The 25007-nt window shown below is 53.6% G+C and overlaps 1 protein-coding gene across 1 annotated transcript; it reads right to left on the reverse strand.

Annotated features, from left to right (window-relative positions):
- Positions 1–23449: 23449 nt before the first annotated feature.
- PPY (pancreatic polypeptide) lies at positions 23450–24079 on the reverse strand. Its single transcript, XM_060082640.1, is given in 3 exon segments — positions 23450–23570; positions 23572–23703; positions 23889–24079. Coding segments are annotated over 3 exon segments (444 nt in total).
- Between the last annotated feature and the right edge of the window lie 928 nt (positions 24080–25007).

The raw sequence follows: 25007 nt of genomic DNA on the forward strand, positions 1-25007 counted from the left end.
TCAGTCCCCTCTCCAAGCCCAGTTTCCTTTACAATGACCCCCTCCGGATCTAAGGAAGCCACCAAGAACGACTCTCGGTCCTCCGCCAGGAGGCTGTGGCACCGCTTTGGCATGGGACAAACACCTCAAGCCCCAGATGCCTCCCCCAGCTGCTAGCCATGAAGCGGTGAGGCGGAGAAGAAAGAGGGAAAGGGATGACACCACTGTGGGCAGGGAAGGGCGCCCCAAGCCCTCTGACCCCACATCTCAGCAGCAGCTTCTCCCTCCCCATCTCCCAGTTGCGCTCCCCCTTGCTTAAGGGGGTGATGCCCGTGGGCAAGTCAGGCATCTTGGGATTGGGGAAAGGAAAAGGTGAGGGAGCATTCACGCTGCAGAGACCGGGGGTCCGGGGGGGAGGAGGTGGGGGGGATTTGAAAGTTACCCCAGCCCAGAGCCACCATTCATTCCTCTGAGACCCTGTACCCATGAAGCCACCACTAGGCGCTGCTGCTGCTGCCACCAGACTGCCATTCCCTGAGGAGTGACACCAGGTCACAGCACACCCCTGGTTGCCATGGCAGCAAGCAGGATTACACACTAGGACACTAACCCAGAGATTTAAAGGGACAGCTCCAACTGAAAGCCCCACATCCTAGCCTTGATTCAAAGAAAGGAGGGAACCAGCTGAAGGGGGAAGAGAGGGCAGAGCTGATGGACTGGAGTCCAGGGGTAAGCTGTCTGAACTCTCAGCCCATGCCAACACCCACGTATCTCCAACCCTCAGGAAAAGGCCTCCTCCGCCTTACTAGAAATAGAGTTGGGGTCTCTCTGCAAGAGGAATACACCCACACCATCTCCCTCTCTCCACAACGACAGTGGCCATATTGACACGTAGGTAAGGGTAGAAGGACCCTGCTAGCTTCACGCTCTGCAGAGCCCAAGGCAAGGACCTCTGGGGGAAGGCAGAAGGGACGGGGAGGGTGAACCTGACCTTAGAGGCAGGGCCGCAGCTGTCTATCAGGCCCATGAGAAGTGTAAAGACCACCAAATGAGAAGGGCCAGAACCCACCATTAGATTTTTGAGGCCAGGAGCCAAGTCCAGCCCCAGGGCAGGCGCAGAGAGCCACCTAAGGGAAAGACAAGACTCCTATGCTTTGAGTCTCCCATCACCTCTTTACAGAGGAGGAAACACAGGCTCCAAGAGGTTAAGCAGCTTGCTCCTATCCTTCTTCCTTTGAATATGGAAAGGCAAAAGCCCGTGGCACAACACCCAAGGGAGCAGGTGCCCCAGGAGTCCTCAGAGGAAGCAGGCCCTCACACCCCCACCCCTGGGCTCCACTCCCTGCCCTGTCCCCCACCCCACCAGGGCCTATCAAGAGGCCTGCAGCAGGGAAACTAAATTGCTGCGCCTTCCCCTCCCTCTACTCCCCTGCCAGGCACTATTAATGGGTTTACTGGACAGTCCCAGATTGAGAGGCCTTTAATCACAGGCTCAGGGATGGGCTTAATTAACCCCTAAGCAGCTTACAGAGGGGCCCAGGCAGGCTGGAGCAGCAGGGGGAGGCACTGAGCCCTCCAAGACTGCAGAAGCTGGGGGACATTGGTACAGTCCCCCCACTGCATGGAGAACAGGCCTTTCCTGGGGGACAAGGATGTCACAGTTTAGGCTCTGGCCCACTCACAGCAGCCTTCACTTTCCTAGTTCAGTTTGTCAGAGGAGAGGAACAGGCGACTCCATCTAACCAAACTGGGGGGCCTGGAACATACTGCAGAGGCAGAAGCAGAGCCTAGAGAGAGGGAAGGGGCTACATGGGTGGGAGGCGTGCAGGCAGAGGAAATCCAGAGAAATCAGAGCAATACAAGAGCGGTTTACAATTGCTAGGGCCCTTAGAAGGCCTCTAGCACAGGGCACTTCACCTGGTGGGTCTCTGAATGCACTTAAGGGGGCGTCCCTGAACCCCTGGAGTAGAAAGCAGATTTTGTGCATAGAAGACTTTGTCTATGATGAGGACCCTCGGCTTTCATCAGATTCTCAATGGGATTCAGGACCAATACAAGTTAAAGACACTGATCTTGTCCCATCACTTCATCTTCCAGATGAGGAAACCTAGGTCCTAAAGGTGAGGTGATTGACTCAGGGTCACAGGTTAATGAGGTAACAACTCAGCAGCACAGCATAATACTTGGGAATATTCTTAATGGTAACGTGCTTTCTCTGTCATAGCCTTTACACCTCTTTACAGAAGAAGAAACGCAGGCTCCAAGAATTTAAGCAGCTTGTTCCTGAGGCTTCCTAGCTTGTCTGGGTTGACCCACACCCTTGCCCTAAAACCTCCTATAGAACTAAGTCGAGGCTTCCTGACCTGGCATTCTCCACGCACAGCTTCCTGTGCCCCAGCACACACACACTCCCATCTTAACACGTGACAATCCACTCTACCCATCTGGTGGGCACTGCACCATGGACTTCTCCAGAGCATGCATTCCCCTGACCTCCATGGAGGTGAGTTGTGCTGTGTCTCCAGCCCCACCCTGGGGCAGGTGCAGCAGGGTGATAGAAGTTGCCGAAGAAATGGCTGAGCAGCTGGGTGGAGCAGCTGCGGCAGCGGGCAGTTTGTTCTTACAGGGAGCTGTGGGAGTGCCTGGCTGCTGCTCCCCACCCTGCCTGGCACCCTCTGAACCACTGATATAAACTGACATCCCCACTCCCTTCTTACCAGACTCAGAGTTGGTGGCGGCAACTGGCATGGTGAAATCAGCAAGGGCTCTGAAATGGCTCTCCTGGAGGAGGGGAGAGAGGAGGTTGAGAAGGCACGAGGGCAAAGCAAGGGAAGGAATTAGGAAGGGCCTCGCCCTCAGGATCACCCAATGAGGTAGGGGAGACGGCATTGCCCTGACACTAAATGATCCCACAGTCCTGGGAGGCAGGAAGAGCAGATATTACATGCCCATTTCTCCAAGGAGGAGAAGACAGAGGATCAGAGAGGTTAGTTGATTTGCCCAAGGTCACAAAGCTAATAAAGAGAGCTACAATGAAAACCCAGGGTTTATGACTCAAAAAAAAATTGTTTCTGCCTACCATCTGTCTCTTTTTTTTTGAGAGAGAGAGAGAAAGGGTGGGGAAAAGTCCAGTTTGAGGCAAAAGCAGGAAAGATGGGTGTTCCCTGACTTTAAGCTCCATGGGTCAAGAACCACATCAGTTTTATTTTGCCTCTGGATCCCAGACCTAGCGCAGTGTAAATGCTCCACAAACGTTTGTCCATCTGTCTGACAGAAAAGATGTCATACATCCCCAAGGCCTCTTTCTCCCCATGCCCCTTCTTAACCAGAGCTGGGACAAGGAGAGCAGGGGTTCTGGGCAGAACCAGCCATGGAGTTTACAGACCCAGTTCCCATCCCAGGTCCTCCCCAAGCTGGGGTTGGATCCCCCATTCTCCAGGGGAGGGTGCAGGTGGGTAACCCACCATTCTTCCTCACTTTGCCTTCCTGGGCCCGTGCTGCTGGAGAAAACCCTAATTCCTGGTTGCCTTGACAACAGGAGGCGGTGGCTCACAGCAGGGGTGGGGGAGTGCAGGGAAGCAGCTGGCAGTGCCCACTTTAGGACTGAATGCTACTGGGCCCTGGGGGTGGGGGAGCCACAACTTCACCTCCCCCACCAAAAGGTCCCTAGAGGGACCACTACCTGATTTTAATAAAATCTTCTCTCCTCCTATCACCTTCCCAGGCCTGAGCTGGTCATCTGAGCTCAAGTAGCAGAAATTACAAAAGTGGAAGGATGGCTCCCCTTCCTCCTGGCTCTGCCCCTGAGAACAAGGAAGAAAGGAGCTTTCAGGGAGAGGAAGGCACCCCCTGTCAGGCTAGCACCCAGGCTGGGAGCAATGCCCAGGATCCACTGTACCAGCTAGTGCTCCGGGCGCCAAACCCTGCTGTCTATTCCTAGACAGTATCGAGGAGGGCTCCCTTCCTGCCCCCTCCCAGGTCCCAGGGACCTGGAACCTGCAGCCCTCTCCTGGCTGGCGCTAGTCTCCCTGACGGTTGCTGGCAAAGAGAACTCCAGACATCCTCCTTCCCCAGAGGGTGGAAGGTGGGCAGAGGCAGGGAGGATCCTGTCCCCAGAAGTCTCGCCTAGCCTGCCTGGGTTTTGCCTCTGGGGAGTCGGTTCCCACGGCATCGGCTAGCTCTGCCCTACCCCCACCCAAGCCTCCGAGAGCTCGGGGCCCGGCTGTGCCCACAGGAGAACAGCAGTGCCAGGCAAGCCAGCCTGGCTCTGAGCCAAGGTCCGGAGCCCAGGCATCTGGGAACCCGCACCTCAGCTTCCAAAACCTTGGGCCCAGGCGCCCTCTCACCCCTACGTCCAGGCTATCCACACTACCCAGGGTCGGTAGATGATGTGGGCCCACCGAGAAAGGGGGAGGTTTCCTCCAAGCTCCGTCACTACCCGTACAAAGAGATGGAGAGGAGAAAGGTCTGACAAAGGCACTTTGAAGACCAAAAGGTCGTGGGGAGGGGTAGACAGACTGGGTCTTGTGGCCGGGCGGGTCTGCAAGCACCGACTATCAGAGCGCCCCCACCCCCCCCCACCCCGCTCCAAGAGCCCAGCCCGAAAACGCTGGGCGCTAGGACCCGGGAGGAGGGGGGTGTGTTGCGAGCCATCAAAGTAGGCTCTTTGCTTGCACGCCCGCCGGAGACTAGGGGATGAGGTCACTGAATGACTGCGCCCCCACCCCCACCCCGTCCACACTCTCCCCCCCACCCACCCCTTAGTTGACGTAACTTTCTGACCCTGGCTCCTCGCTCCTGGCACCGATCCCTTCCCAGATCTCCGGATCCTAGCCTTGGCCCCCGACCCAGACCCGCCCCCTCTACAACCTAGGAAGCGAAAAAGCATTACACCCCCTTCCCAGGACCCCCTCCCAGGAAAGATTAAGGTGTTGGCCTCCCAAGGTGGCGGGGGAGCCAAGGGGACCAACGCAACCTCTGTCTTGCGCCCCCACCCCCGGAAGAGCTAACAGCGCGGTTCTTACGTAATGCCTGGCTCCGAAGTCCCCAGAATCCGCACAGCCCCCAGAGAAGCCGCCCGGACGCCCGGGCCCCTCACAGCTCACCAGCTCTGTGCCTGACGTCACTTAGGAGCCCTCGCCGCGGGGGCGGGGGCCAGCGTCAATGGGCAGCGGGGTTTGGTCTCTCTCTAGGAGCACCCGAGAAAGGGAGGTGGGGGCGGGAGGGTGAGAGGGAGGGGACTGGCCTGAGGGAAGAGGCCAGGGGAGGTGGGACGCGGAGAAAGGGCCCCAAGTGCCGTGCCAGGACGAAGAGGGCCCTCGGGTGGGTGCAGGCTCGGGGGCTGGGGGGCGCCTACCTGCGCCCCTAGAGGCCCCTAGCTCGGGGTTGCTCCAGCGCAGCCCGGCGCTCCGCGTTTATTGCTTGTCAATCGCAACCCCCGGTCTTAAAGCGGCTAGGCCTCCTCTGCGCGAAGGGGCGGAGACCGAGAGAGGAGGGGAGGGGGATATGGATGCCTTGGGACCACCCCGAGGAAAGTAGCCTTTCCGAGCAGCTAGTGGGTAGGCCGGGAGGTGGTGGTCTGGGAGACACTGCACAGCCCAGGACCCACCCTCCTCCCCAACTTGCCTCCTACTCGGGGAAGCAAGGACTGGGACCTGTATCCACTAGTCCCTCGGAGCCCAGCGATCCCTTAAAAGGGCGATGGTGAAAGATTACCCGCCCCCTTCTCTCTGCTTAGACCCGCGTTGCAGTTCCAAGCGTGCCTCACCTTTCCTCATTATCCTGCTTCCCAACTGGATAAGGGAGCAGGAGGAGTTTAGGGAAACCCCCAAAGAGCAAGAGACGCACCCCCGTAGGGCCTCGGGCTCAGGGGCAACTTTTAAGGATTCAGTGGTGGCTACCTGGATCCCAGATCCTCTCGGCGAATTTGCAATCAAAGGGGGGAAACGTCGAGACCCTATTTCAAGCCTGGACCGGAGAGCTGGTCCACACCTCTGTCTACGGAGTACAGAACGAGGTAACCCTTCCTCAGAGTGCCATCTCAAGAAATAAAGAAAGACTTAAATCCAGTTGCCCGCCTTCGCCCGGCTTCTGGCTCCACCCTAGACCTGCACTTAGTTCTGGCCTTGGAATACAGGAGGCTCAGCCCCAAGACCACCCTTCGCTAAGTGCGCAGAGCATTCGGGGCCAGCCGCAGTACTACTCTGGCCGCGGTATTCCCCAACCCCTCCAGCTGCCCTCTAGAACATGCAGGGCTCTTAAGATCAGAAATGAACTGCATCCTGGAAACTTGCTTGGAAATCTCAAAAGTGGGTTTGACTTGGAAATCCATCCTGGAAGAATGGGACTGATCCCCGGGTCCAGGAGACTCAGCTCGCCCCTGAGCTCCGGAGAGCATAGGTTTGTTGAGTATCAGTAAAGGGAAGAGGCAAGAACCAGGCCAAACTCGACTGAAAACCCTGATGTTTTTCGGTGCTCTCTGCCCTTGTTACTGAGGAAGGAGAAGAACGTTGGTTAGCGACCCCAGATGGCAGGGACTGGAATTGCAGGCTTCTGTCTCCAACCAAAGAGCTTGCTGGAGCACGATGCTTCCAGCCCTCTCTTCTGCCTTCAAGCCAGAAGATCCTCCTAATTCAATTCAGGAAGAAGTCCCTTCTTTCCCATTATGAAGGCTACTGTCCACTCTCACCTGTCCACCTCTGGGCAGTGAATCACTTGGCTATTTGCGTTTGGTTGGGAAGTGGAAGGATCTTGAATCTCTCCAAAATATTAATTACTTCTTCTCAGTCACGTGACTATTACCCCATAGCAACACACAGCAAACTTTCAGTTTCACTCAAGATCACCAGGGGGGCCTCCCTGGTGGCGCAAGTGGTTGAGAGTCCGCCTGCCGATGCAGGGGATACGGGTTCGTGCCCCGGTCTGGGAGGATCCCATATGCCGCGGAGTGGCTGGGCCCGTGAGCCATGGCCGCTGAGCCTGCGCGTCCGGAGCCTGCGCGTCCGGAGCCTGTGCTCCGCAACGGGGGAGGCCACAACAGTGAGAGGCCCGCATACCGCAAAAAAAAAAAAAAAAAAGATCACCAGGACAAGGTGGGATCCCAGATTTTGGCCCTCTAGGAAGGTGGAGCCCAATTCGTTACCCTTACAAGCTGCCTCCCCCACTTAGTCAGTCAACAAGCATCTCTCTTATAAGGGCCTTATAGAATGCCAGCTCCTCACATCTGTTCAGGATCGTACAATTGATATATTGTTCGATTCTCACAACAGCCCCATGAGGTTACAGAGAAGGGAGAAGCATTTCCTGATACAGAGTAGGATGCTCTTATTCTATTACAGATAGGGTGCCAGCTTCAGTGATAGTGAGTCAGATACCAGCTTCAGTGCCAGCATCAGTGATTCCTGAAGGTGGAGGTCGGGGAGGGGTGGTGTCAGACACAAAAATCACTGTCTGGCGGTATAACTGAATGTCATAAGAGGTGCAGTAAGTGTTCTAAGCAGGGCCCCAAAGGAATGAGGGTGCTACTAGTGGGAAATAGAGTTGCTGGGGCGGGAAGCAGGTTTGAGGGGTCCACCATGCATCCCATGGCAGTTAGGGGCTTCCCTCTGGCGGCGGGATGGGGGAGTGGGGGGAGTAAGGGGAAGTGGGGGAGTTGGGCAGGGGGCGGGGGGGGAGTGAGGGGAATGAGTCCTCTCCCTCTGGGGTCTGTATTTAGCTCTGTCTTCCTCCCTGCCCCCGCCCCAGAGGTCACAATGGTGCAGGCAGTGTCTCTGTTTCCCCTAAAATCAAGGTTTTCCTCGGGTGGATATTCATTCCAAGGCTTTGGGATTCAAGGCACAGAAAGAAAGAAAACTAGGAGTGGGTGTTCTGAAGGGTGCTGTATTGAGTGATGTTGCACTTCCGGTGATGACCAGCAGGGGCCGCCAACAGCTATCCCCAATCTCTGTTTCTACACCCACCCACTCCGATCTCTTTCCCCGACCCCTGCAACTCGCCAGTCTTGTTCTGGAAGCCTTTTCTATTGGTTGTAGCTCTCAGTAAAAAAATAAATAAATAAAGTTTGGAACCGTCACTGTATGTATATTTATGTTTATATATTATATTTATGCGATTGAACTAATATGTATATTAAAAATCATTCACGCACCAAAAAATTTTCATGATTATTTTTTAAACTATGAATAGAAGTTCCAATATTTTCTTACCACACCCTAACGGATCATCTGATGCCCCCCTAGGTGCATTCCCCACTTTGGAAACCAAATTTCTAAAGAAAAAGCTGTGCCCCTACCCTCTCTTCAATCCCAGCCTCAACAGGGCATCTAGACAGGTAGCTTTGCCTCCTCTCCAGGACCAAACCGAACCCTCCCTGGAGGGCCAAGTGTCCTGGCCACTTGCTCCCGTCGCAACCTCAAGACAGCCTGAAAAGTCCTCCACCATCCCCACCACCACCACCAGACACACACCAACCTTCCCTGCACCCACGTTAGACTGCTGGTCTGGAGGTGCAGAACCTCTCCCGAAAGCAGCCTCCTGGCCCTCCTCCCCACTCTCTGCCCCTGGCCCAACACTCGCACTTTGCTCTGACTCCTTGCTTTACTCTGCCACAACCCCATGGGGTGGGATGTTCTGGAACTAGACAGTTCTGTGCTGACATCCTGGCTCCGCCACGTGGTGTATGTGTCCTAGGCCAGTTACATAACATCTCTGAGCCTCAATTTCCTCATCTGCACAATAGGGATAACAGCCTCCACCTTGGGAGAGGACATAGAGTGGCTGCCACAGTGCCGGGCACACAGAAAGTGCCCCATAAATGTGGTTCCTTCCTGGGAGTAGGTCTGAGTAGGCTCTCACTAGGTGCCAGCTGGGCAGTGGGTGGTTAGTCTCTGTCTCTGGCTGTCTGATGTACCCATAACTGGCCTCAGGTCCTCCTGGGGAAGGCGGTGGTCCACCCCAGGGCTTCTGAAGCCCCAGGTATCTGGTACAGAAAGCATGTCCTCTTCCTGCTGCCCACACACCCATTAGTGGCATCTTGCCCAGCCTTATCTGTGCCACCCACCTCTCTTATCCTTTTCCTCCAGTGCCCAACCAAGGTGCCAAGGGCTTTGCTGTGGGCACCATGTAAGGGGCCCAGGAATAAGTAGCTCATCACTGGAGTGGGGACGAGCTCACAAAAGGCAGTGCAGACCCTGGGAGTGGGAGGATGTCCTGCTAGCCAACCCAAAAACCCAGTGTCTGTTGCTGGAGACTCCCACAAGCCAACAGTGCCTTGGAGTGCCCCTATAGACCCTGGACAGGGCAGGAATGGGGGAGGGTCAAAGATGAAGGAGTGAAATGAGGCTGGGGTTAGGAGAAATGCAGGAGATCTTTTCTTTCCCCTGAGTCTAGAGCATCTGCTTAGTCACAGTTCACCCCACTGGTTAGATTTGCATTCTTCGATTTTCAGAGAGCTTGCTCATAGTTTAAATTTTTATCCTCCAGTTGTGGGTTGATGCTCTGAGCTCTAAACATCATCCCCACCAGAGCCACCACTTGTAAGCACACTGCCAGGCATAGTTCCAGTCTCTTCACATGTATTAATTTCTTTGATCCTCATAATTACATGTTGAGGTGGTTCGGAATACTATCACCTCATTTTACAGATGAAGAAACTGAGTGCAGAGAGGTTAAGCAATTGACCCAAAGGCATTACACTAAGTGGTAGAGTTGGGATTTGACCCCAGGTTATCTGGCCTCAGGCTCTGCTAGACATGCTGCACCTCACTTCATAGCTACTATTATTAGCTTCATTTTATAAATGAAGAAACTGAAAGCCAGAGAAGTTCAATGACTTGCCCAGGATCACCCAACAAGCTAGTGGCAGAGCCAGGCTTAGTAGGTTTGGTTAGTAAAAAGATTTGCTTAGTTTTCCATCAATTATTCTTCAACTTACAAAAATATGATAACTCACAAAAACAGCTGAACTTAAATAACATTTAAATGTGACTTAGATTAAGATTATGCATAGAATCATCAGCCTTAAAAGAAATAAACACCTAGAAACAATTTGTAAACTTTCTTGCTAATCCTTAGCTGTTATCCATCACAGCTTAATCTTGAATTTATCTAGACTTGATTAAAATACTTATACTAATGCGCCCTAAATCTTTTATTCACTTGGCATCAGATACTGGATTGAGAACAGCTTAGCAGCTCTCAAGAGCACCTGCCGGGGATGCCACAATGCAAGAGCCTTCTGGCTTTCGGAGACCGCTTTCCTCCTCCCACACAGAAAACTCAGCTTCTTGGCCTTGGTTTCCTCATCTGTAAAATGGGAGGTTGGGGCACAGGGACTAGTTAACTAAATTCCCTTCCAACTCCATCAATCTGTGTATCTCAGGAGACCACTTTCCGCTCTGCTCATGAAGGAGATAAAAACCTTCTTGCCAACAGGGATTTCCAAGAGGTAACCTCTTGATAGATCTTTCTTGAAATGTTCATTATTCCACTAAATAAATACCTATTTCCACACCCGTGAATTTCTTTGAAGACGGTGAATGTATCTTATTAACCGCTGTAACTCCAGCACCTAGCGCAGCGCTTGCCATCAAGAGGGTACTGGTTAACACGGGTGCAGGCTCTGGGTGCAGGGCCACGCAAAAGAAGTTTGAAAATCTCCCCAGGGGATTCCAACGTACAGCCAAGGCTGGCAATAGGTGCATGTAAGGGATCGTCAGCAGGAGATGTGGCCTGAGGCCCTTGGTCATTAGACTGGGGCTGGGACGTGGACAGGTGAGGACTGCCGGGCAGCTGGATGCAGAGACGACCCCCAAGGCCTCTTGCCTCAGAAGGCAGCTATGGACTCAGGGCAGCAGGAAGAGCTGAGGGAACCCAGAGGAGAACAGATGGATGTGCCCCCAGACCCAAGGGAAGAGAAGAGGCCGCCAAGAACTGATGGCCCCATCTGTGCTCTCTAGTGCCCACCCTGCGAAGGGGGCTTCCATTTGGTGTCTGAGGCCGCGGAGGCCCAGAGAGGTCCATGACTGGCCCCTGGCCACACCCAGCTGGGGGCTCCAGGGTCTCTGGTCCTCGCTGTCCCTGGCACAGCATCTGAGAGCAGGGGCAGAGCTGATGCCCTCAAGAGGAGTCAGCTCCGTCCCCTCACTCAGGGGAGAGACGATCCTCTCCTTACAAAGGGACATGCAAAAACAGCTGATCAACATCCGCATGATGAAAGATGTTTCTTTTTATGAATTTTAAGTATATATATGTATATAATGTTTCAGCAGACATTTTTTTCTTTCTTTTCTTTAATCGAGGTACAGTTGATTTACAATGTTCTGTTAGTTTCTGGTGTACAGCAAAGTGATTCAGTTATATATATATTCTTTTCCATTATAGGTTATTACAAGATATTGAACATAGTTCCCTATAGAGTAGGTCCTTGTCATTTATTCATCAGACACTTTTATTAAGTCAACGCCAAATTCCTTCCCGCTTCTTCTGGGTCTGATGTGAGGTTAACATGCCTCTTAGAGGCACCTCGCTTTGGAGGGGGGAGCTGGGAAAGGGACACACTAGGCATTTGTTAGTTTGTGATACCACGATAAGGGAGCTGTCCTCCTTCTCCTCCTGGGTCTGGGGATCACAGGACAGGAGGGAGTTCCCTGCCAGCAAAACTTCAGTCAAGCTGTGACAAAGCGAGAGAGAGGTATGGACATATATACACTACCAAACGTAAGGTAGATAGCTAGTGGGAAGCAGCCTCATAGCACAGGGAGATGAGCTCGGTGCTTTGTGACCGCCTGGAGGGGTGGGATAGGGAGGGTGGGAGGCAGGGAGACGCAAGAGGGAAGGGATATGGGAACAGATGTATATGTATAACTGATTCACTTTGTTATAAAGCAGAAACTAATACACCATTGTGAAGCAATTATACTCCAATAAAGTTGTAAAAAAAAAACTTCAGTCAAAACACCTCCATCTCATCCCCCTCTCCCTGCATGGGCCTCAGGAGTCTCTCACGATTGCATATCGCCACTGCTCCACTGATGACGCAGCATTATCTTGAGATAATTGTTCAAGTTTCTTCCTTGTTGAATGGTACAAAATATCTCTGAAATTAACAGGAAGATATTTTTACATAACTGGTATAACTTGTTGCTTTAATTAAATATTACCTCACCTCATTTTATTTTAACTAGGAGTTTAAAAGTATTATTTAAAGAGTCTTTGAAATGCTTGTAACTAAGAACCAACAGAAACAATTAAATTTAGAATACGAATGATCTCTTTAATTTCACCTTTTTGTTTTTTGTTTGCTCTAAAACATTATTGAACTTTTTGTAAATATTTTGATTTAAGGTATCTTGGATCTTGTTACTTTATCATCTAAGACTCATTATTTCAATACAGGGGGAAAAAAAGATTTAGCAATTTCTTTTTATCTTGCTAACATGTAAAGTTTGCCATCCAGTCATTTGAGTGTGATCCCTAGGTCCTTGGCAATATGTATTTGCATTCACACTATTTCTGTTTTACTGCAGTTTTGAAAAGCATATAATGTGCCACCAATCGTCATGTAATTTTTAGATGATGTAACTATAGCTATCAAAATTGATATTAAATAATGCCTAATACTGTGATATGTAAACTTCATGATATCTTCATTTTCACATTAAACATGAAAAAATCAACTTCAGGGCCTCCCTGGTGGCGCAGTGGTTGAGAGTCCGCCTGCCGATGCAGGGGATACGGGTTCGTGCCCCGGTCTGGGAGGATCCCATATGCCGCGGAGCGGCTGGGCCCGTGAGCCATGGCCGCTGGGCCTGCGCGTCCGGAGCCTGTGCTCCGCAACGGGGGAGGCCACGACAGTGAGAGGCCCACATACCGCAAAAAAAAAAAAAAAAAATCAACTTCAAAAAAACAATTTTTTTTAAAAAAAATTCCCACCAACAGTGTATGAAGATTCCCTTTTCTCCACACCCTCTCCAGCACTCACCATCTGCAGCTTCCTCGACGATGGCCATTCCGACCGGTGCAAGATGACATCACATTGTAGTTTTGATTCGCACCTCTCTAATGATTAATGATGCTGAGCATTCCCCCATGTGCTTATTGACAATCTGCATATCCTCCTTGGAGAAATGTCTATCTAGGTCCTCTGCCCATTGCTGGATTGGGTTGTTTGTTTCCTTGACATTGAGCTGCATGAGCTGCCTGTAAATTCTGGAGATCAACCTCTTGTCATTTGCTTCATCTGCAAATATTTTCTCCCACTCTGAGGTTTGTCTTTTCATCTTGTCCATGGTTTCCTTTGCTGTGCAAAAGCTTCTACGTTTCATTAGGTCCCATTTGTTTATTTTTGTTTTTATTTCCATTTCTCCAGGAGGTGGGTCAAAAAGGATCTTGCTGTGATTTATGCCATAGAGTGTTCTGCCTATGTTTTCCTCCAAGAGTTTGACAGTGTCTGGCCTTACATTTAGGTCTTTAATCCATTCTGAGTTCACCTTTGTGTATGGTGTTAGGGAGTGTTGCAATTTCATTCTTCTACATGTAGCTGTCCAGTTTTCCCAGCACCACCCATTGAAGAGGCCGTCTTTTCTCCATTGTACATTCTTGCCTCCTTTATCAAAGATAAGGTGACCATATGTGCGTGGATTTATCTCTGGGCTCTCCCTCCTGTTCCATTGATCTATACCTCTGTTTCTGTGCCAGTACCATACTGTCTTGACCACTGTAGCTTTGCAGTATAGTCTGAAGTCCAGGAGCCTGACTCCTCCAGCTCCATTTCTCTTTCTCAAGATTGCTCTGGCCATTTGGGGTACCCTGTGTTTCCATACAAATTGTGAAATTTTTTGTTCTAGTTCTGTGAAAAATGCCAGTGGTAGTTTGATGCTGCTCTCTGATCTGATCTCCATTGATTAGTTTTGCCTATTTTATTTTAGTTTTGCCATTCATATAAATGGCATCAAACAGTGTGTTCTTTTTGTGTCTGACTTCTTTCACTCAGCATCACCTTTTTCACATTTCTCCGTATTGTTAGGCATCTCGGCCATTTGTTCTCTTTTCTTGCTGAGTGGTACTCTTCCTTTGTGAGATGTATCACAGTTTCTTTATCTTTCCCGTTCTGGCCATTTGCATTTCAATCCACTTTTTTCAGCCACATTTCCTGCTGTTCCTGCCTCATTGTACCTGTCCAACCCTCTACCTGTTTGACTCCAGTGGCCTCCTGGATAGTCTTGCACCCTCACATCCCCCCCTGCCACACACACACCTTGCCTTTGCTTGTGCCGTTCCTTCTGTCTGGAATGAGCTGTTTTCTGCTCCTCTGCCCAGCAAAATTCCCCCTGGGGCCCAATTCTGGCAATTCCTCTTCTGTGAGGCCTCTCTGGTCCCATCGCTGCCCTGCCCTGGACTCCTGGGGCTCTTGTTCTGCTCAAGCGGCTGTGACGGTGTTTATGGGGTCTTCTGGCAGGTGATGCCGACGTCTGGCTCTTGTGCTAGACTGAACTCCAGCAGAGGGAACAGTGCCTGACTCACTCCCTGTCCCATGGACACTGCCCAATGCCTGGAGAACAGATGCCTGGCGTTAGTTGAGTGAACACATGTTAACTATCTTGCCTGAGTAACAGAATATGAAGAATCAGGATGTGAATTTCACTTCCTTGCACATTCCCAGGGGGATGAGGGAGGGCAGGCCAGGCCACCTCCCAGATGGGGCCAACGCATCTGGGGAGGGATCAGAGAGTCTCAGAGAGAAATAGTGAGAGTCAATTCTTGAGCCTGGTTCTTCCTGTCTGAGCTTGGTTGGAGCATCCAATACCCTTTCCTCCAAGCCTGAGACTCTTTGCAAAGGAAACAGGCCTGGCTCTCTCCTCACAGCCCATGGATCTGAGAGCCTCAGACTCAAATCTTTCGCCCCAAGGAATCTCTTTGATGATGTGGGTATTTGGGCTAACCCATGGGAGGCTGGAGGGGTTGATCCCATGCCTGGGACGCAGTAGGTCAATCTTCTTGATGTCCCTCCCACCCTCTTTGTCTTGCCCTCACTCTTAGGCCACAGGCCTCAACTCAATCCGGCTAAGCCTTTTGGCTGAGTCCCAAAGCAGAGTGGAGGTACAGATGCTCTAAGAACAGCTCTTGTTTTTGCAAAGGGGAGTGGTCTGGAAAATTCCAGACTGGGAGTCCTCAGGGCCCTGCTTCAGTTCCAGGGGTCACTTGGCATATTTATTACACAATATTTATTGAGCACCTGTCCTCCTGGAGGGGTTTCAGGCACTGGGACACACCAGTGAACACAGCAAAGTCCCCTTTCTAGGAGTTTCAATTCCACTCACACTCTTTTTGGGGGGGGTAAACGTTTTATTGAGATATAATTCATATACCATAAAATTCACCCATTTACTCTGTACAATTCAGTAGTTTCTGGTACATTCACAGAGCTGTGCAATTGCCAACCACGATCAATTTTAGAGTATTTTTATCACCCCCCCAAAAGAAACTTCATGCCCTTTAGCAGTCACCTCCCATTCCCCCCACCCCAGCCCTAGACAACCAGCAATCGACTTTGCAAGGTTAAGTTCTTTACTACATAATTCTGTCATAGCTGAATAACATTCCATTTCATGGCTGTACCACATTTTGTTTATCCATCTATCAGTTGATACATACTTGGTTTGTTTCCACTCTTTGGTTATAATGGATAATACTGTTATGTGTGGACATAGTTTTTCATTTCTTTTGAGTCCACACCTAGGAATGGAATTGCTGGTTCATATGGTAATTCTATGTTTAGCGTTTTGAGGAACAGCCAGACTGTTTCCCACAGGGGCTGCACCATCTGTTCTATGCACTCTTATTGAGGGAGGCCTCCCCTGGGCCAGACCAGAGTGAGAATTAGAATTAGTAAGCTGACTGTTATTTTTCCTGTAAGGCAAAATACCAGTAATTTCCAGACCAGCATTTCTTTTCCCAGCCTCAATTTAAGATGATATTATTTGCATTCTTGTCATTTTAATATTTAGTCCACTAATGAGGGCTCAATATATAACCTACTTAATTTCTTAACACGATAGCTACATTTTCTCCTAAGTCACCACAGACAACTGTTTCCTTCAGAACCTTCCATCCTGGGCCACATTCTCAGCCTGAGGGGATGCCCAGTTCTGGCCAGATGAGCTGGAAAGCAGCAGGAGGGAACTTGCTGGGGTGATGAAAATGCTCTGTATCTCAACTGTGGGGTTGATTACATATTTGTCAAAACTCATCCAATTGTACACTTAAAATGGGCGGAGTTTTGTGTTTAAATTTTTCTATAAAGTTGTTTTTAAAGTTATTTTTTTTAAGTAGGCTGAGGTCAAATTGTGAAGGACTTTAGATACCATGCTAAGAAGATTGGGCTTTATCCAGGAAGTAATGGGAGGCTTATTAATCAAAGGTTTTTCAGTTTGCTTTGGTTTGGTAGCAAGTAAAAGTCCAACTCAAGACAGCTTAAGCAAAAGAGGGAATTTCTCTGAAGGGTCCAGGGGCAACTCACAGAATTCAAGGCAGATTTGGGTCTGAAAGCCTAAGGAGCCTTCTCTCAGCTTTGTCTCCCAATAACCCTGTGACCTAGCTGTAATGTACCCGCCATAGCTGAGGACACCGTGCTCAGAGAAGTAAAGTGACTTAACCAGGGATGCACAGCCAGCAGGCAGCATGGTAAGCTTGGAGCCCAGGTCAGTCTGATGCTGATGCCTGTGTCTTGACCCGAGCGGCAGAGAAGAGTTCACTCGAAAAGGCCCCTGGGAGAAACAGAGCCAAGCAGATGGAAGGAGACTGGGGGCGGGTGTGGTGCGCAGAGCATGGCCAGAAGTCTTGCTTGAGTTAGGAGCAGTTGATGGACCAAGGGAGTGGGAGGTGATGGAGGGGGACTCAGGACTGCAGATGGCCCGAGGCCTGAAGGACAGAGAAGCATGTAACTGGCTGGGGGTAGCTTTCCAAGAAGATGGGCCTGTTTCTCCAGATCCAAGAGGGTAGGTCTCAGAACTTCTCTGAGCCTGCTTCCTCAGATGAAAAGGAGTTAACGGTGCCTGCATCGGTCATCAATATTACAGATGCTGCAACAGAATGCTTCTCCTGGTACCCAGCACTGAGCAACTGCAGTGATGATCAGTTATCAATATGTAACTCTATATTCATAGAGCTACTCTTATTGATAATAATATTGAGTCCTTTATCCCTCCTCCTGCAACCTGCTCACCCTATCGAGCTTTTTCTCTTATTCTGGGCCGGGAAGGAGGGGAGCCAAGCACCATCTCTCAGAACTTGATGGTTCCTGGAATGAACTGAGCCCGGAAGAGTGAGGGATTGAGGGCCCTTGGTGCCGGAGGAGGAGCCCAGGGGTTTGTAAGGGCAGCCTGGGTTCTCACAGCCAAAGCTGCAAGAGGACACATATTCGAGCTCTTTCGGGGATGGGGGCATCAGCGCTGGGCTTGTGCCTAAGTAGGATAAATAATAGCCTATTTGTTGGGATTTGAGGTACACTGGCCCCTAGATCTCTCCTCCCACCTTGTCCTATGGAATTTTATCATAGGAATCTCATTGCTTTTTCTGGAGATTCTCGGCTCCATGGAAATGTAGTCCTGGTCTCACTTGGCTACTGAGCCATCCTATAAACTTCTGTGACATTGACATTGAGTTTCTCACCCCTTCCCCTGAGGGAGAAGTGTGAATGCGGGTGGGGGGTGGGGAAAGAGCGCATCTGGGAGTTGAGGGGCTCACACACGCTAATCACTTATTTGTGCCGGGAGCTGTCCAAGGGCTTCAGCTACATCATCCGACTCAATCCTCACAACAGCTCTGTGCTCTAGGTGTAACCAGCTCCATTGCACAGACAAGGCTGCAGAGACTCAGGGGAGATAAAGTCCCTTAATCAAGGTCACATAGCCAGGAAGTAGTGACGTCACGATTCCTACCCAGAAGCCCCTGATCTTCCTACTGTGCCCCTTCGGGGAGTGGGATGGGCATGAAAAAGCATCAGCCTACATTTCACAACCTTACCCCAGAAAAGCAGTAATGTTGAGCAGTTACAGGGGCCCTGACAGGCCACACAGCCAAAACTCTGTGACCTGAGGCAGCCCAAGGCCTGAGTTCATCCCTCAAGAAGGCAGCCAACACCCACCACCCTCCAGAAGGCTCTGCAGGTCATCCATCAGGGGCTCCAGAGCGGCAGGGCAGGCCGGGAAAATACCCAGGACAAGCAGTGAGGTCTGCGGTCCTGAAGGCAGAAACCTCACCTTCACCCCCCCCACCCTCCCCACGCCAGAGGCCTAGAAGCCAGGAGCAGGGGCTCTGAGGCCTCACAGCAGCCCTTCAGGGAAAAGAGGCCCTCTGGAGCCAGCTGGGTGGGAAGGAACGCCTGGTCTCTCAACATAGCTCCCCTCCCAACCCTGAAAATAGCCTCTGGGAAAAAGCACAGCTCCCTCTCAACCCCAGAGACAGTTCCTCCCTAGGATCTGTAGGCTTGGAGCAAAAAGTTACCCGAGGGCTTCCCTGGTGGCGCAGTGGTTAAGAGTCCGCCTGCCGATGCAGGGGACACGGGTTCGTGTCCCAGTCCGGGAAGATCCCACATGCTGCGGGGCGGCTGGTCCCGTGAGCCATGGCCTCTGAGCCTGCACGTCCGGAGCCTGTGCTCCGCAACGGGAGAGGCCACAACAGTGAGAGGCCCGCGTACCGCAAAAAAAAAAAGTTACCCGACTCCTCAGTGCCTCTGCCTCTGCCACCCACGCCTCTGGGCCTCTGGCAGGGACTGTGCTCTGGTCAGGACAGCTGGCAGCCCATGTGTTTCCACCCCCACCCTCTCCCTGTTCCCAGCTCCCAGGTTATGACACAGGGGCAGGAGAAGGAGGAGGTGGAGACTTAGAGGGAAAAGGGACATGGATGCCGAGGAATATAAAGGGGCTGGGAGGTCCTGACCAGAGACCGTTTTGCCATGCCCTCTGCACCTGCCCAGCACCATGGTAATGTCTGGTGGGCCCTGTCAGCTGTGCTCTCCAGGAGCTTGTGACGGAGGCTGGCACCAAGCGCCCCTCCTCAGGCCATTAAGGTCATGAATGAGGCCAGGGCAGCCCCCTCTGCCAGTCTGATGGCCAGGACAGCTACCAGTGTTTCCTGTCCCTGCTTTGGGTGGTGGGGGAGGAGAGGTGTTCTTGGTCAAGAGAGGGTTGAGGGTCTCAGGGGCTCCGGTGGTATGTAGCATGTGTATGGGCATCAAAGTATGTGAGTCACTGGGTGTGCCTGTAGGTTGCCAGCACGAAATTCTCTGTGTGCGGCTGGGTGTGCGTGGGGATCCTTGGGCTAGCATTCCTGTATGCAACTGTGTTAGTCTTTCATTTAACACGCAGTATTGAGCAACTACTAAATGTCAGGCACCGTTCTAGGTGCTTGTGATACATCAGTGAACAAAACAGGCAAAGAGCCCAGCTGTCATGGTGCTTACATCGGTGGAGCGGTGGAGGGGTTACTGCTGGGGATGAAAACAAGAAAAAATAAGCATAAAATACAGTAAGTTAGAAGGTGCGGTGAGGGGGCGGGGGGAGTAGAACAGATGAAGGGATGAGTTGCAGTGTTAAATAGGGGCGTCAGAGTAGGGTCCATTTAGAAGGCGAATTTTGAGCTGACTCCTGAAGGCGAGGCGAGGAAGTTGGTCGTACGGATGTCTGGAAGAAGGCTTCCAGGCAGAGTGAACGGCATGTCTGGCATTGTTGAGGAACAGCAAAGAGGCAGGAGAGGCCAGAGTGGGGTGAGGAAGGAGTCACGGAAGTCAGTGAGATTAAGGAGCTGACCAATGGCTCTACGGCGTCCTGGTGTGTTCATCTCAGGGTGTGCCTCCCAGTCCACCGCCAGGGTCCCCGTTTACCTGGCGCTTTGTGCTCATCACTGTGCATGGCCAGGTGTGCACCATTCGGCCTGGGCACCTGGAAGTCCCTTATGGCAGTAGTGTACCTGTCTATGTCCCAGAGTCTGAGGGTCCCTTGGGTGTGAGCGCCCGGGCGCCCCAGCTTGCCCACCCCGCCACGCGTCGGAGGGCTGGGAGTCACGTGACCGCCCCGCCTCTCTCTGCCCCGCCCGCTCCAGACGTCGGCTCTGCGCTGCGCGTGCGCATTCGCCCTGCTGTGCCTGCGCTGCTGCTGCTGAGGCCTGACGGGGCTGTTGGGGAGGAAGTGCAAGTGCTGCAGCGTCTCAGGCCCAGGGCTGCCTGTTGGCTGCCCAACTTCGGCCAGTTCAACGAGTACATAGAGAAGCTCTTCAACAGCAGGTGGGCAGGGAGGAAGGGAGGGGGAGGGGAGGAAACAGACACCACCTGCCCCCGCTACCCAACCCTACCCCACCCCACTCCCTGCGCATCGCAGCCCGGAACCGGGCTCGCAGAGCAGCCGCATGGCCTCTGCAAAGACGCGTTCCCCAGCATGAAGTCCAAGAACGCCAAGAACTCTAATGACGCGAACAACCCCAAGAATACTCCACCAGCGAACGCCACGAAACTCCCCCGATAGAACACCACGAACCCGCCACCCCGGGACGCCGCGAAGCCCCGACCAGCAGCCTCCTCCCGGCGCCCCAGGTAGGAGAGCCTGGGCTCGGCTGGCACCAGTCAGGGTCCTCGGAACTGGGGGTAGGTTGGGCGGGAGCGAAAGGAAGCCCTGAGGGCTGTGGGGAATCCAGGGCCCCGGGGACTTCCTTCTCCAGGCTGGGCTTTGACTTCCAGAAGCCCAACTCAGGTCTCCCTGCCCACCGACCCTCTTTATATTCTGAGAGGGGCCCAACTCCTGCCCAGCCCGGCCCCGGTGAGAACAATAAAGAGAAACGGAATCTCTGTTGCTTCCTTGACTTCTGTGGGCCCTGGGCAAGATGGGACCTGTCCTTGGAGGGGGAGAGGGGTTCCTGGAGCTGCTACAGTAGAAGGAAAAAGACCTCAGCTGTGGGGTCTTCCCTGCTTCCTCCCTGCGACCCATCCGCCTTCCCCCACCTCAGGCACTTACACCACAACGGGGGAGGGGGCGGGGGGGGCCCTAAACAAGCGGGAGAGCAGAGGTGAGAGAAGTGGGTCCCAGCAACCTTGGAGGAGGAGCTTCAGCCAGAACCCCCCCAACCCAAGTTTCTGCCCCGAGCAGGGCAGCTTTGGTGCCAGCCTGGGAGGTCAGGGTTGTCACAGGAACAAGCAGCCCCCCAGTGTGCAGAGCGTTAAGGTCCTGCCTTCGCCCCACCCCCGGGGACCCTCTCAGCCCCTCTGGCTGTGAGCAGAGCAGGGAGAGGGCAGGAGCTCAGCCAGGCCTGTCCCCGAGAAGCTGTCTCCCCTGGGGGCAGGGGCAGGGGCCCCATCCTGATCCAACTGTCACACTCAGGTATGTCCTGAGCAGAGTCCCGATTCCTGCTCCTGGGAAGTAACTACACCTCTCCCAACCTAGAACCCATCCCCTTAGCTGCCAGGGAAAATTCTGGGACTTAAGGCTCCATCATCCAAACTCAAGCTCTATTCTCCTGCTGAAACCAGCCCCCCTCCCAGACTCCCCCCTTGGATATAAGAATCAGCCTGAGCCATGCGCTTGCCCAGTGGCGGCACCCTCTCCAGCCCTTTGCCTTTTAGGGCCTAGTTCCACTTTCAAGTCGTTTGCACACACCAGACACAGCCAAGACTTGAGGGGAACCACAATTGTGGTGTCGTTGCCATGGGGTCAGTGTGAGGTGCTGAGCCCAGAAGAGTGGACCACCTCATCCACCGAACCCACAAGCCCTATCTTATCAGGCAGGATATATAGGGGAGGCAGAAGGAGCCATTCCAGGAACCAAGAAGGTTTGAATTCTCTCACTTCTCCCCCTACCCCTGCCATGACTGTCCCCTATCCACAGGTGCTCCCAGGCCAGGAAAAGAGGAGAGAGACAAGGTCACTCCCTCCCAGTCGCAGACACACCAGCCCATCCCCACCTATTCAGGATGCCTGAGAAGGGCGAGGGTTGTCAAGGGCCCCTGGGACCCCTTGTCAGTGCAGGCCTCCCTGGGCAGGATCCGGGTCCTCACCCTCCCAGAGCTGAAGTGTGGGATCCACAGACTGGGCTCCTGGAGGCGGCCGGAGCGCTTAGCCAGCATAGCCTCCTCCATGGAAGGCCGAATTCCTCCTGCGGCCTCCCCTCCTGCGACTGCTTGCATAGCTCTTATGTCCAGGAGTTCAGTACCTCTCAGGGCAAGTCCTTTCCAGTTTTCTGGTTCTTCAAAGATGAAACTTATAGTCAAGGAAAGTGCGCCTTCCGGAGCCCCTCCTGGAGCTGCACGGAGTTAACCGTCACCCTGTTCCGCAAGCTGGAGCTGCATATATTTGAAGACTGGTCATCCCTCTGCTCGTCTGTCCACCATGCTTCATGGAAGCAGCTGGTTGGCTGCAAGTCTGCCCTGCAGAAGCTCCCGTCTGCTAGCACTTTTCTGGGTTAAGGGCCATGCTAAATGTTGTACATGCATTATTTCACGTTCTGCTCACTACACCCCTATCATTCAGGTTATGTCCTGGCCCAGAAGCACACAGGGAACATGGCCCATCCTGGATTCATCTGACTCTAAAGCCAATGCTGTACCCCTGTATTGGATTGCCATCTGCTGCCGGACCTTGGACAAGCTGCTGGACCTCTCTGAGCCTCGGTTTCCTCCTCTGTAGAGTGAGGATAACAGTTTCTCCCCCGTCACAGAGAGGGTTAAGTGTCCCTGGCACACACAGGCTCCCTTTCCCAACAACCTCATGTGACACCATCTCCAGACCCCTCCCCACCACTGTCCCCCTCCTCCGGCCGTGCTTCTGCTGGGCACCGTGCCGTGAGGAGGGGGCGCCCTTGGACCAAACACGCACAGTGACACACCTCTGACTGCCCAGAGGAGGGCACATCCAATGCCACAGCTGTAGCCGGTGACTGTCTTAACCCGTCATTCCTCTGGGCTGGGGTGTCGCGCCCACCCCTGTGCCAAGGACACTTTAGTATAAATGAGCACTTCACCTACTGCCTAGGCTATAGGAAAGCATTGATGGGGGTGCATTTGGGGGCAGGGCTGCCATCAAGCCAATGATCAGGAGGGTCTAGGGATGCTGAAATGGGATGATTCAAGCTTCACTGACTTGCTGAATGAACTTGGGGGAGTCCCTGCCTCCCCTTGGGCCACAATTTGTCCATCTGTGAAGTGGAGAGGGTGAGCTGGATGGCTCTGATGACCCAACAGACGTTCTGGATCATTCATACACCCTTGTTTCCCTTCTCCTCCCCCTTGCCTCCCCCTTTCTTTCTGTGCATTTTGCCTGCTCCTGCCCCGACCTGGGGTCCCCAGAGACACAGAGAGAGTGAGGCTATGACTTTGATGTGCTTTATTTAGCCTGCGTGGGAGCAGGGAGCAAGCTGCGGCCAGAGCCAAGGGTCCAGGAGGGCGAGCTGGGCCGGCACTGCCTTGGAGTCAGAGGGGCAGGAGGTGACTTTACGAGTCCCTCGGGCTGAGCTGCCTGTGAGGAGAGGGCAGAGCATGGCAGCATGAGTGGGTAGTCCTCGTGCCCTCGGAAGACCTCAGACCAGCCCTAGGCCCCTGTTCTCCCCACCCCGACACACACCCCCGTTTCCGCCCCAGGCCTCTGGACACACAGGGCAGAGAACCAAGCCCACCTGGGAGCAGCTGCGTGGGGGGAGCCACACTCCAAGAAGTCCAGCGCGCCTTCTTTGTCTCTTTTCCCATACCTGGGAGGGGAGAGGTAGCTGGGGCCAACGCTGTGCTGAGGTGCAGCTCACCTGCCTCGTGCCTACCCCTGGGCACCACCCCGCCCGCGGCACAGGGGCCCAGGCCAGATCAGTAGAGACGCTCTGTTTTCCCAAGAGCGTGAAAGGGTCTAGGGCTGGGGTCTCTCGCCCTCTCTCGCACACACCTGGGCCTGGTCAACATGTTGATGTATCTGCGGAGCTCAGCTGCGTACTGGGCCATCTGCTCCGGCGTGGCGTTGTCCCCTGGGTATACTGGCTCCAGCGGGGCCCCCCGGGCACCCAGTGGTGGCTGCAGCAGCAGAGCCACGCCCGCGGACAGGAGCAGCAGGAAGAGGCAGCGGCGGGCGGCGGCCATCTGAGGAACAAGGAGCAGGGACACAGCGGCAGCACGGAGCCCACCTGCCCAGCCCCGAGCCCGCCACCCGTTTCTCCAAGTCTGGGACCAAGTGCAAAGGGCTACTCGGACCTGACCACCCCTCCTCCTAGAGCCTGCCCTGGAGAGCGCGTCGGCCCCTCTCAGGAGCAGCGCATCAGGCGGAGCTCAGCCAGGGCCCGGGCAGAGCAGAAAAGTGTAGCAGAGAAGGTGGGGCCGTGGGGCAGGAGACACAGGACTCATGACCTCCAGGGCCTGGTGGCTCTGAAGAGGCAGGTGCGGGGTGGGAGTTGGAGCAGAGGGGCTGCTGGGAAGTAGGGGCACGCCCGCTCCCCTGCACGCTGGGGGCACACAGAATGAACTTGTGAACCAAAGGGCAGGAATCCATTGCCTGTTGGTGTGCTGCCCTCCCACCCTCCCCAGCCTCCCCTCCAGGAGTAGACATGCTGATGCGGGTCCTGGAGAGGACACCACAGCCCCTGTCGCTGTGAGCAAGAGACCGGCCACACGCATGGATTTGTGTTCACAGCCACCATCCCCTGCCCCCCGCACGTTTGCAGTCTTCTAGTCAGCAACAGGCTGCTCTTCCAGGGTGCTGGATTTGTCCAGATGTAGAGCCGGACCCACGTAGGACCTCAGGCCTCCGGAGGCCCCCAGCCCTGCAAGGCACCGGCTCCTTCCCCCCATCCCAGCCCGAGCCCCTCGGAGCCCCCTGACCCCGCGCTCAGGACAGGCTGAGCCCACTTACCCTGAATCCTGAGGGAGCGGGTGCTGGACCAAGCGGGTGCCTGCCTCAGGCCAGATGGATACCCCTGCCCTTGGCCATGGCCCTTTTATAGTCCTCAGCCCCCCAGAGTCCCCGCCTCCTGTCAGCCTCTCTCACTCCCCAGCCCTCACCCCCTCCTCCCAC

Source organism: Mesoplodon densirostris, chromosome 18 (genome assembly GCF_025265405.1).
Source record: "Mesoplodon densirostris isolate mMesDen1 chromosome 18, mMesDen1 primary haplotype, whole genome shotgun sequence".
NCBI classification, from domain to species: domain Eukaryota; kingdom Metazoa; phylum Chordata; class Mammalia; order Artiodactyla; family Ziphiidae; genus Mesoplodon; species Mesoplodon densirostris.